This window comes from Nelumbo nucifera, chromosome 4, assembly GCF_055504915.1.
Source record: "Nelumbo nucifera cultivar China Antique chromosome 4, China Antique-T2T, whole genome shotgun sequence".
In the NCBI taxonomy this organism is placed as follows: domain Eukaryota; kingdom Viridiplantae; phylum Streptophyta; class Magnoliopsida; order Proteales; family Nelumbonaceae; genus Nelumbo; species Nelumbo nucifera.
Window position 1 is genome coordinate 63,950,244 of NC_142652.1, and position 12,758 is coordinate 63,963,001.

The 12,758-nt window shown below is 39.0% G+C and overlaps 1 protein-coding gene across 1 annotated transcript; it reads right to left on the reverse strand.

Moving 5' to 3' along the window:
• Positions 1-358: 358 nt before the first annotated feature.
• LOC104590610 (putative expansin-A17) lies at positions 359-4,451 on the reverse strand. The gene is made up of 3 exons (XM_010249327.2): positions 4,289-4,451; positions 2,297-2,618; positions 359-1,022 (listed from the first exon to the last, which is right to left on the reverse strand). The coding sequence occupies exons 1-3, from the start codon at positions 4,413-4,415 to the stop codon at positions 713-715; spliced, it is 759 nt and encodes a 252-aa protein (XP_010247629.1). The 5' UTR covers positions 4,416-4,451; the 3' UTR covers positions 359-712.
• Positions 4,452-12,758: the final 8,307 nt, after the last annotated feature.

Consider the following 12,758-nt stretch of genomic DNA (forward strand, 5'->3'; position numbering starts at 1 on the left):
TGCCTGAATGACTTTTAGGGAAAATGGTCCAACCTTCTGGGTGAATGATGGTTTCAAAGCATTGCTTAAAAGGCTCTTGAAATGAGGAAAAAGTAATAAAAGTAAATAATACACAAGGATTAAGGTTGGAAATTCGTGGCCAAGTGGTGATAATTAAGAGGGTTTTTGGAACTGTAGGCATTTATTCAATAAACGCTGCCACATAGGCACTACTCCAGCAATTCCCCTTTCATGCTCTTTTATATACATCAAGAATAGTAAAAGGTGACTTTGATTTCTATGCACGTCTATCCTTTGTGGAAGTTATTTTTTAAAGCTTCCTCCAATAGTTATGCATTTTCTCACTGTTATGCTGATATGGTGTCTAGTGACGTCTAATTGTCATAAATAATTATAATTATTACCTTTATCGATTTTACAAACAAATAAAATATAAACATTAAATGAAAAAATTGTAAATAAAACCAAACACATACTAAGATGCCTTAAATGCTAAATGCTTTGTACTAGGTGGGCTTTTATCTTGTTACATACCCAGCCACAACCCAGATACTTTTATTCTATTATTATATGACACAAACACTTAACATATATAAAAACTAACCCAACCATGCCCGTAAGGTCAGAAGGTTGCCCCTGTGGCTGTGGGCTGTGGGCCGTGGGCCGTGGGCTGTGAACTCTGGATAGTGGATACCAGACCATACAAACAGTACTAGAATTGAACGTTGCTGGAGAAGGACTGGCCAAACTTCCAGGTTGAAGCAATCACGTTCAAGGCCGTCCGGGTCTGGCCATCGCTGGTCTGGACTTTGAAAGACAGGCTCTGGCCATTCAGATAAGATAAGCTCTGCCAATTTGATCCCCAGTTTCTTGACATGGCCTCCCAGTTTTTAGTTTTGGAGCCTTGGATCCAAACGTTTGAGATCTCTCCAACACCCCCTACGTTCGATATGAGAACCAGCTCAAAGTAATCCCTTCCGTTGATCGTAAATCTGATGCCTCCACTTCTTTGACATCCAACCCTGATGCAGTAATGAAATTAAATAATAAAAAGTTGGGTTCTTATATAATTAAATAATCCGTCCAATAATCACAATATCAAACAAAATAAATTTAGGGGATTCATGCTTTCTTTTTTAATTTAATTTTTGCTACCAATCGAAACCATATAAAAGAAAACAAAAATTAATTAAGACTAATACTTTTTTCCTTTTTTAAATGGGGCACAACTATGGATTTCAAAACCGGACCGGACCGGACAGTTAGACTGGAAAATTGGGAACCGGTAAGGTAATCGGTTCTATTTTACCCCAGAATCGTTATTTCCCCAAAAACCATTGATTTGGTCAGCAAACCACTGACCTGGGTGGTTGAACCGTTCAACGGTTTAGCCGATTTTTATTTTTTTATTTTTTATTTTTTTTTTAGAACATGCCATCTGTTCGGTTCGAACGATCGGACTGTTCGACCCAGGAACCAGACCCCTAATTGGTTCATTGTCCAATTCGGTTTTAAAAACCTTCATAACCCTATCCTGTGTTAGAATCACAATCTGAATGACTTATTCCCCTCACTTATTTGGTTCAAATTGAAATTGAAATCAAAATTAGAATTTACTGGAATGGATTTTCATTCTTAGGGGAGAGGATGGGATGACCATTCCCTTAAATAGAGTTAAATAGAGGAATCCCATTTCACCAATAATGAAAATGAAATTCTGATTCCAGCCAACCAAATAGTTAGAATCATAATAAACCATTGCGTTTCTAATCCCGGACACCTCTTCCCACAAACCAAACAGAGTCTTAGTAGTTATTTCATCAATCAAAACAAGAAATTAGGGTGGGTAAAAATTGAAAACTTTTGTAAAAAGCAACGAATTAAGGGCCCGTTTGATGTGTCTTTTTGGGAAGATCTTCTGGTAGATCCGACAGTCAAAAGATACATTGAGCTTTTGCATGAACATTTGAGCAGCCCGAAGCTAGTTTAGCAGTATCACGTCTTCTTGTGTCTTTTTTGTGCGAGAATAAAACGCAAAAGACGTGAAAAGCTTCATTTGGAGCTTCCTGAAATCAGCCCAAAATGGGCTTCTCGCATCTTTTCGACACTCCGGCTTTTGACGGTTAGATCTTCCGCGAACCAAATGGGAATAGACTAAAATTCAGTCTGCCCGACTTAAACAACCAAAAGACCGGGTAGAAAGACATGCCAAACAGGCCCTAAATTAATTAAAAGGTCATGAAAAATAAAAAAAGAAAAGCACTTTTCTATTAATTATATATAAGTTACTTATTACCTCCTATATAGCACAGGCACAATCCCTGCCCTATAGATTGCAATCTTCTTAAAAGCGGGTTGTGACATATCAAAGTGCTGGCGTGGAGGGTTGCACCATCCACCGTTGTCATTTGGGAGAGCGTTGTTTGGAGGACAGAAATTTGTGGCGGTAATAGTGATAGAGGTACCCTTCAAGCACCACTGGGGCACCTTGGTGGCGTCACACACAATCTCATAGCAACCTCCGCACGCCTTGCCCCCGTTGAACAGTACTGTGCTCAATGCCGCTGTGTTGATTCCGTAACCATCCGTGTACAGGTTTCCGTACCCACATGCACCTCCTACTACCACCAAACATCATACGGCCAAATTAAAACATACTTACACAGAGGAGAAAATCATTAGGACCCAATAGGCTTCTCTTAAGTTTGATGCATGGTTCTACACCAATTTATTAGATGATTAATCAGAAAAAAGCAGTTGCAAAACTACTAGAAACTGCAACCAGAACACAAGTCCAGAATATATCAAGTTATCAACACTTCAAACAAGTATTTGGATTCACTGCTGAAGTAATAACGAAGAGAGAAGACCCTTTAAAATACAACCTCTCTAATTCTCAATTCGTACCTTGTACTTTGGGTCTAGTGTAATTTTGGTCCTCAAACTTTAAAATGCGACAATTTAATATTCAAACTTTTAAAATGTGACAATCTGATACTTGTCGTTAACTAGCTGTTAGATAATATTTAAAAAAGACACAAATACCCTTTGAGTGTCATTTAATTTTCTTTATCAACTATCTAAATATTGACAAAACATTAATGGTTAAGTACACTGCAACCCAATGACAAACCCTCATCCTGTCCATGAATTTGGCATCAATTCACGGTCAGGATTCATCCCCCTTGTACGGTGGAGCTAAAAAATTCTGACCTAGGCTGATCAGTCATTCTCCCAAAAATTAATAGTCTCAAATCCTTGTCTCTTCTCTATTCAAAAAAGTTGGGGTCACTAAAATGCCCACTCAAACATAACCCCAACTTTCTTGAATGGAAGAAGCAAGAATTTGGGACTATTAATTTTTTTGTCAATGTTTAGATGGTTGATAAAGAAAATTAAATGACACTTGAAGGATATTTGTGTCATTTTCAAATGTAGTATTGAATTGTCATGTTTTAAAATTTTGAGTACTGAATTATCGCATTTTAAAGTTTGGGGACTAAAGTGGCACTAGATACAAAATACTGGGTACTAATTAGGAATTTTCTCTTTGTTATCTTATATTAAAAATTAAAAGCTAGTATGAATATAATTGGATATAGAACTGATATGGTTGTAGAATATATATTTTAACTATTCTTATTGGTTATATTTTAATGGGTTCCTACGGCTAATTTGAAATATGAACCAAAGTATAGGGCCACCTAATGCTCAAGACTCTTGCCAATGCAAAATCTCAGGACAGATGGACGCAACCTTACCCCTGCACATACAAAGGACATATGAACCACCATAGAATATCTGTCATGTTATATGGAAGAAAGGCAGAAGTACAAACTATCCAGACTCCATATATGCAAGTAGTATGTAGAAGGGTGGAATTGACCCAGCCCATTACTAGAAGCCTAGCTAGTTACCTCTAGATTCTGTAAATCAAGGGGAATCCAGCTGAACCCATCCCAGATATATAACTAGTAATAATTTAGGCTCAGTTTGAAAAAAGTATAAATACAAATATATACAATAATAAATACATACAAAATAACACAAAATAGAAGGTTTTGCACTCTATATATTTGTATTTATACTCCTTTCAAACAGAACCTTTTTAGGAGCTCTATCTTCATCTTGAAAGTACATACTTCTTTTTCACGGTGGATGTTCAAGCCACCTCATTTAATATTCAAAAAATACCAACAAAACAAGAGGCATGGCTCCTTATGGTGTCCATTCTCTTGCTGTAGCTTTATGATTTATAGTGAAAGGAGAGGGCATATAAACTACTCACCCATTGTCCCTGAAGCATCACTCCCTCCATAGAAGGTTGCATAGGCACTCAGCCAAGCAGCTAAAGCTCCTTCAAATTTAGGGAACACAACCAAAGACAACAGCAGAACGCTACCAAATCTGTCCATCCTATTCCTGCCACTACTACAAACCTCTCCTTCCTTTGTGTGCTAAATCCTAGTGAATGATTTTCTATTTATATCCCACTCTGCTAACTGTTTACTGTCTTTTATATTTTTATTATTAATTCAATAATTGAATCCATGAAGCAACAAGAAAATTACTTGCTGACTGCACTTGTTTTGTTTATTATTTATTATAGACGGTATACACGCCACGCGAAGGGTGTAAGTGTTAAGTGTGAACCCGCCCAAAGCTTTCGTCCAGCTTGACTACTTGGTCTCATGAACACACTTGAGCTTAGGCTCTTAGGCAAATGTATCCAAGCTCAGACCCAACCTCTGCCCCAGTTCTGCTTGGGTTAAATATACTCTTGTTACTTTACACTATTTTTCATGATTTTTAAATAGATACTGTACGGCCCAAAAACATCCAGGAATTGGGATCTGCCCCTCACACGGGGCGCCTTACACCGATCTCACATGCACATTTCATCATGCATTAGAAATATTTCCCGTGAATAATAGCATATAAATGCACGGTGGGATGTGTCTCTGAAGTCAGTGTGAAGCGCCCTGTGTGAGGAGTAGATCCCGTTTCTCAGTTTTGTTTCACCTCTGAATCATTTTTTGGCCAAAAACCATTAACTTGACCAGACAATGATTTTTGACTATTTTTATTTTCTTAAATTACAATACACCATCCATTCGAATTGAATGATTGAATCTCTGACCCAGAAATCGATGGCCAAACGATTCTAGTTATAAATGGATTTTTGAAACATTGCTATTTTCTTATATAAAAACAATTTCGTTAAGGTAATGTTTGGTTTGAAGGAAAAGGTAAGGAAAGGAAGGGAAAGATAGGAAAACCTATATATAAGGTTTGTAAAGGTTTCTATACCTTTCCCTACCTTTTCTTCAAACCAAACACAGCCTAAAGTTTTTTTTTTTTTTTGAAGCCAATTTCATTAAAGTTAAAGCCCAGATAAGTTATTCTCAATTATGTTTAGTTTAACCAAACGATCATTTAAGTCCAGGCTTGGCTCCTATGAGCCAACCTAAGTGAATCCATCCTTCTTTCCAAAGATGGATAAAGAAAAGGATAATTTACAAATTTCTATCCTATACTTACGAGTGGTGATATTTAGCCCCTCGATTTATTTTTTTTCTTTTTTCGACAGGATTAATAGTGAAGATAAAATTATTAAATTGTCCATTGGAATTTGATGGGCTGAGAGAAAAAGTATCAAAATGATAAAATGAATATTGTTAAAAGCACAATATATCAATATCTATTTTGGATTGTATTACCGCTCTTCCAATTAAATCGTTGCCGAAGAAGAAATATTAGAATTTATCAACATCAATCAAGGGTTTAGAATTAATCACAGTAGCTAGGGCTTAGGGTTGTATTTCGGGTTTGCCCGAGTTAGCATTTTATACTACTTTTGTAGTGTTTTTAAATTGTTGTTGATTCGACAGCTAGACCATTCGGCCTGAGAATTATTTAGGCGACTGATTCTGTTTCACCTTTAATTCAGTTTTTGGTCAAAAACTGTTGATTTGATCAATAACTTGCTCACCTAGGTGATCTAATTGTTAATTCGTTTAATCCAAACAATGATTTTTGGTCATTTTTTATTTTAATTATTTTTAATTTTTAAATTAGAATGGGCTAAGCTATCCATCCAAACCAGACAATTAAACTGCTGACCTGGAAACCAGTTACAAAACCCCAATCTGAACATGCCCAAATTGCATATCTACCCATTTCAAGAGAGATATTGTGCTTTAACATGCCATTTTTTTTATCATTTTCATAACTTTTTGCTCTAAGCCATTTAAGTTTCAAATGAACAATTTTGTAATTCTACCTTCATTGTTCAATCTATCAATAATAATAAGGGGCAAAAGTGCTGAAATCTAAAAGTTCAGGGAGGATCCATCTTTAAATTAATTACTTGGTAACTATATATTAATTCCTAGCTAGGTGGTGTTTTAACATATAAAGAGATCTCTGAATTCTAAAATTTCTGCAATCTCTTATTCCATGCATCAGTACACAGTAAGCACGGGAGAAAGGGTGTATTCTGTATAGAGCACACTCTATGGTTGGATCAGTATTAATTACTTAACTTTTTTGAGTGATCAGATGACTAATTAAGCTTGTCCACTTGATAAGATTTCTGGGCAACAATAAAATCATATCCTTGTTACTTGTTAGAAATAAAAATATATTCCCAAGTACATACAAACAACAAATCAAATTATAATCAAGACTCGAGAAACTGTTAATCACCTTCATTACTTAATTGTTGTAGAAGTCCAGAGGAATGAACTTTGGAATTAATTTAAAGTAAAATAATTCCTTCCAAAGGCTTCTTTGCTTAAGGGACCCATTTAGGGTCGTACGTAATATATAATACACCCGGAGAAGAAAGCATAAAGAAATTAATGCAAGAAAAAAAAATCATATAACATGTCAACCAAATCAAAGCAAACCACATCCAATTGCTATTTTTCCTAACTCTCAATGTTGCGTCAACTTGAAACAAGATCTCAATACTTGATTTTGTTTTTCAATTTAAATGTATTTTATATTTCTGAATATATCAAGAAATTTACGCCTCTTAATATTGAAGTTGATAACGAACTTAACAAGGAGACAATGGATTGGAAATGCCTTACAAAGTCTCATATTAAACAATTATCTGCAATTGCTACCGTATCAGCCAGCGTATGTCATGGCATGTCTTGGGGGCTTATGTTTATGTAGCAATATTAGCACATGGATGATGCCACCCTAGCTTATTGATCTCACCACTCGGTCCTTCTGTTCTTCTTATGGTGATGCCATGCATCGTTAGTGATGATCTCACCACTCTCTTCTCTCAATTCAATTTCTTCTCTTAATTCCCTTCGAACCAATGTTCTAGAAATTAACCTCGAACCGGAACCGCTTTGGCCATTGGTTTTTAGGTTATTGGTTTGACCATCCGGTTTAAATAGATGACATTTTGTAATTTAAAAAATATATAAATAAAAATTAATGAAAATAGAAACAATAAAAATGATGGTGCGCGATCTGGATGCTCTTAGCTAGAGGATTAATCGAATGTCGGTTACTTAATTATCCGGTTAAACTACAAAGTAAGTGGATCAGAGAACCTAGGGTGGTTAGCCCGACGATGTCACTCCGATACTTAAGTCAGTACAATACGTGAGTAGCGAGCTGAAAACTTGAGAGTTGGAGAGCTGGAAAGAAAATGATCGTGCGTACCTGGGTCTCAAGGGCTACTGCCCTTATATAGCTAAGCAATCGTGGGTCTGACGAAATGCTCCCATAATCTTGGCGCTGTAGGGGTCCGTTGCGCCCTGGGAGGCGGAAATTGCACTAATTGATGAGGATTACCGTTTCCCTCTACTTCGGGCAGGATAAGGATAATGCCTACGGTTACGCGGTGTGAAGGAACGGTCTGCTATCAGAGGGTTCAGAGACTGTTGGGAAGCTTCTAGAGGTCTGCTACGTGTCTCTTTGGGAAGGAACGGTCAGCCCAAGATACCCGGATGACGATGCTATCAGAGGTGACCAAGATACCCAAGGTGGCCCAACCTCCCGATGTAGTTGTGGATACTGGCCCGATGTGCCGAGGTGGTCGGGGTGCTGAGTCATATGTCTACTCACCTTGACATGTCCACATATCAGCTATTCACTAGGTCGGGCCAAATCACCCCTCATCAGTTGCCCTCCACTCCCCATGCCAAGGGTTCTAACTCGGGGCGGGGAGATCACGACGAGGCCAGGTCGATTTTGAAGGGATGAGAGATCCATCATATGGATGGCCAAACCCTGCAAGAAGGTAGGGTGAAATTTCAAAAATTTCTCTCTCTCCCATCTGGGAATCGCATTCCCTATTTTAGAAAATCTGCATTTTCAATGATCAATCTTGAACCAAGAACCGAACCAAATCTGAAACCAAAAGGTAGGAGAGGGATATACCTGATATAGAGAAACAGTATCTCCCAATGAAGGTGTTCACGCCCAAGGAAGGAACCAAAAACTGCTCCCACTGAAGATGGCGCAGTGTAGGATGGAGCAGAATCAGCAGTGTTCGTCCAACGAACCGAACCCTTCACAAGAATTCATTGGACGCTATGAGCACAACTTCAGATCAGCCTTTCTCCAAAGGCTGATATCAAAATCCAATCTTGACCGTTCCTGCTTGAATGAGGAGATCGAACTGGCGGTTATGGCGGCGGCAGGTAGGAGGCGGCAAGGAGAAAATTGCGCAGTGGTGCTATGTTCTCTTAGCTGTATCTCTTTCTCTAAAAGTGAGAAATGTGATCATCAAAGAGGCTACCGCCCCCTCCTCCTTTTATAACCTTAAAGGGGTCAACTCCTAATCCCATTAGGAGTTGCTGATCCAAATCAAATTTGGATCTGAATTCCTTTTAAGAGGTAAGGATAGACCCTTATCTTATCTGCAGATTAGATCAGCCCTCTCCTAATCTTATCAGGAGGTTTCCAAATCTGAATCTGTATTCAAATTTGGACTCTATGAGTGGATAGGGTAAGACCCTATCCTATCTGCTAATCTGATCTCAGATCCGCCCCTTTATTTAACTGATCAAATCAGCCCAGTTCGAAATGGGCTTTAGGCCCATGAAGTCTTAGTGCTTAGTATGCTTCCAAACTGCTACCCAGTTGGGCTTCTTTGTTTGGCGTGGGACCCAAACATTGATCTACACATCAGCCACATGGGTTCAGCCCAACCTTTGTTACAAGGCCTGGCCGAATACACTGTTATGGACAGTGCACCCCCTGAGCCCATCACATGGACTCCTAATAAGCCCAACACTTACACTAAGTGGTCCCTAGGCCAAGCCACCTTATAAAAACCCAGGGACTGTGGGCAGATGCAAGATTAGCCCATCAGGTATTACCCTTAATGGTCCTACACTTAACCTCTCAGCCCATAATGATCAAACACTGCCCGACAAGAGAGGACCTCTCCCTCAGCTGCAAGGAACAACTGCACTCTCTGCTCACATGGATCTTGGGAATTAAAACCTTTTCCAAACAATTTGAAACCATAATATATATATTTATATCCGTATATAAAATATATTTTTCAAATCAAATCTCAACGATTGAAATCGGCTACCGACAGTCTTGGTTTCCATCAGAAAGAGTGCATCCCCGATCATTACCTTTGTCCGACAAAGGGGATGATTCTATCACTATGATCACCCACTCAGATGAATTCTCAGACTGTCCCAACATACCCAGGTTTTGACCCCCTCTAAGGATCTCACTGATTAGCATATCCAAGATAGCCCAATTCGACATCTAGTGCAGTATCATAATCGAGTCTAGGGGTCAGGTGTAACTTTCCAGTTTTTTCCATCAATCTCCAAGGTCCAGGTCAATACTGGAAATCTGGTCCGGTTCAGGGTTTCAAGTAAACCTACACTGCATGTGCCTTGGGTCTCACCCTGGTGGCTGAGATAGGTCACCCCAACCTTTGGCAACACACTAGTGTCAGCCTTGGCAGGATAAATCTCCCCAGACTTATCCAACGGCTGTGAACATTCTAAACTAACACGAGTCTCATAAGTGTCTAGTTTAAGGGTATTACAAAGAAACACACCACAAGAACATGAATCAAATATGTACTTTATTCATTTACAATAAATGTCATAATGTACATCAATCTGATTGGAGCTAAGGGCATACAACTGTCTAACAGCTCCCACTTGCACTTAGGTCCAATCTGGTATAAGCCGGAGTCCCATACTTTCCACGTGTTTCTCAAACACTTTTTGTGTCAATGGGTCTGCTACATTTTCCGCTGATGCTACCCTCTGAATCAGGACGTCTCCTCTATCAACAATCTCCCGCAGTACATGGTACTTCCTCTCGATGTGCTTCGACTTCGAGTGGGCTTGTGGCTCTTTAGCCTGAGCAATCGCTCCATTGTTGTCACACAACAGCGGGATGAGTGATGTGCTGGACGGAACTACTCCCAATTCGTGAACGAACTTTTTCTTCCACACGGCTTCCTTGGCAACTTCACTTGTGGCAATGTATTCAGCTTCGGTTGTGGAGTCTGTCGCGGACCCCTGTTTGTTGCTTTTCCAGCAAAAAACACACGATCCTATCGTGAAAACATACCCAGATGTAGACTTTCTATCATCTGGATTCGATTAGAAATCGACATCAGTATACCCCTGGATCTATAGTGAGCTACCATCGAATACCAGACATAACTCTTTTGTCCTTCGAAGGTACTTTAGTATATTTTTCACAACGGTCCAGTGCTCCTGCCCTGGGTTGCCCTGAAATCTTCTTACCACACTCACTGCCTAAGCAATGTCAGGATGAGTGCACAACATGGCATACATGATGCTCCCTACGACTGAGGCATAGGGAACGTTCTTCATGCCCTCAATCTCCTCAGAAGTCTTGGGAGACATCTTCTTGGAGAGAGTGACTCCGTGTCTGAAAGGAACATTTCCTTTCTTGGAGTTCTCCATGCTGTATCTCTTGACTATTTTGTTAATGTAAGCAGATTGAGATAATCCTATTATCCTCTTCAATCTATCTCTATAGAATCGAAGACCCAGTATATATGAGGTTTCTCCAAGATCTTTCATGGAGAATTGCTGTGAAAGCCATACTTTCACCGTAGCCAACATTCCTACATCATTCCCAATGAGTAATGTCATCTACATACAGAACCAGAAACGTAACCTTATCCCCACTGGACTTCCTGTAAACACAGGACTCATCCGGGTTCTGCTCAAAGTCAAACTTTTTGACGGTAGAGTCAAACTGGATGTTCCAACTCCTAGAAGCTTGCTTAAGTCCATATATGGATCTATTTAGTTTACATACCATGTGTTCCTAACCCGCAGCTATGAAACCTTGCGGTTGTTGCATATAGATATCTTCAGTAACATCTCCATTTGATGAGACTAAAAAGAACCCTATTTCTGCCCCCTAATATTCATCTTTTTACATCACTTTAGCAGTTAAATGGACTCATTACTCTTGTATTTCGATTCAGGGCAAAAAAGAAGGCAATTGGAAGGAAATAGGGCAAATCGGGTGATTTTGCACAGTTTCGGCAACCATCAGTGATCGGGGCATAACTCTCAATTCCGGACTCCGATTTGGACAATTCAAGAGACATTAGAAATATGAAAGAAAGGCCCACAACTTTTACGTTTTGGGTTTTGACAGATTCGTCCGCATCGAGTACAAAACCGGGCCCGAAATTGGAGCAAGTTCGTAGCCAGGCCCATTTCACAACTGAAGCCCAACTCGCAGAAGAACCTTGAAGCAGCCCAAGTTATCAAGCAGCCCAACACGAATTCAAGAGACAAGAGTCCCAATTTCGAATGTAATCATCTCCTGAGAGAGAGTCTTATCAAATCTAAAGTTTTGAATGTAATCCTAGAGATATAAGAAGATTGAGATTAGATCATTAGATAAGAGATAGGATAGGATTAGTTCAAAACAGATAAGGACTTTCTAGTTAAGGTTAATCTCCTAGAAGGAGTTGAAAAACAGCCCTCTCCTTTGGCTATATAAAGAGGGGGGCGGACCAGCTCTAGCATCACTCAATCCAAGGATCCAAGAGATCATCAATCCACTCAAGCTACCAAGAGAGCAGTTCGGCCACTAAGAAGCAGAGCATGGAGAGTTCGAATATCATGAGCAACTAAGCTTTTCTTTTCTGGTTCAAGGGGGGAGGTTCGATTGTGCCATTGTGAGGTTCTGTATTTAATTTAAGATCTTTCTTTTTAATTCAACTATTCATTGGTTCTTGTGCATATTTTCATTTGATGTTAATGTTAATTAGTCTGACAAATTAATTAATGTTGATTTTCCTACTGCTATCCATGGTTCGGTGATTCGTAATTGTCACGAATAGTGGTACAAGTAGCAATTAGGTTAATATCTTTCTAGGTCAATTGTTCGTGATAGCCTTTGACCAATGTATTGACATGTTTTAACCTAAAGGGAATCGATGGAACAAGATTTGATAATTGCAGCTATCTCAATTGTTGTTATCTTAGTTTAACTATTTTCACAAAGCTTAATTCTATCACTGGTTAATATGGAACGCTATCGTACCCAATTAAGTAGTGATAAGTGTTGATCGAATGCTGGGTTTGGTCAGCCAAATTAGGAAAACACAAGGTTTATTATGGCTATCCTAATAAATCTAAGGTTAAATGCTTGAATTGCAAGACTACCAGAGTCTACCTATGATCGATGACCGATTGACTAAGTCCGAACCCTTGAATCAGAATTTGGTAAGACTAATTACTCTTGTTAAT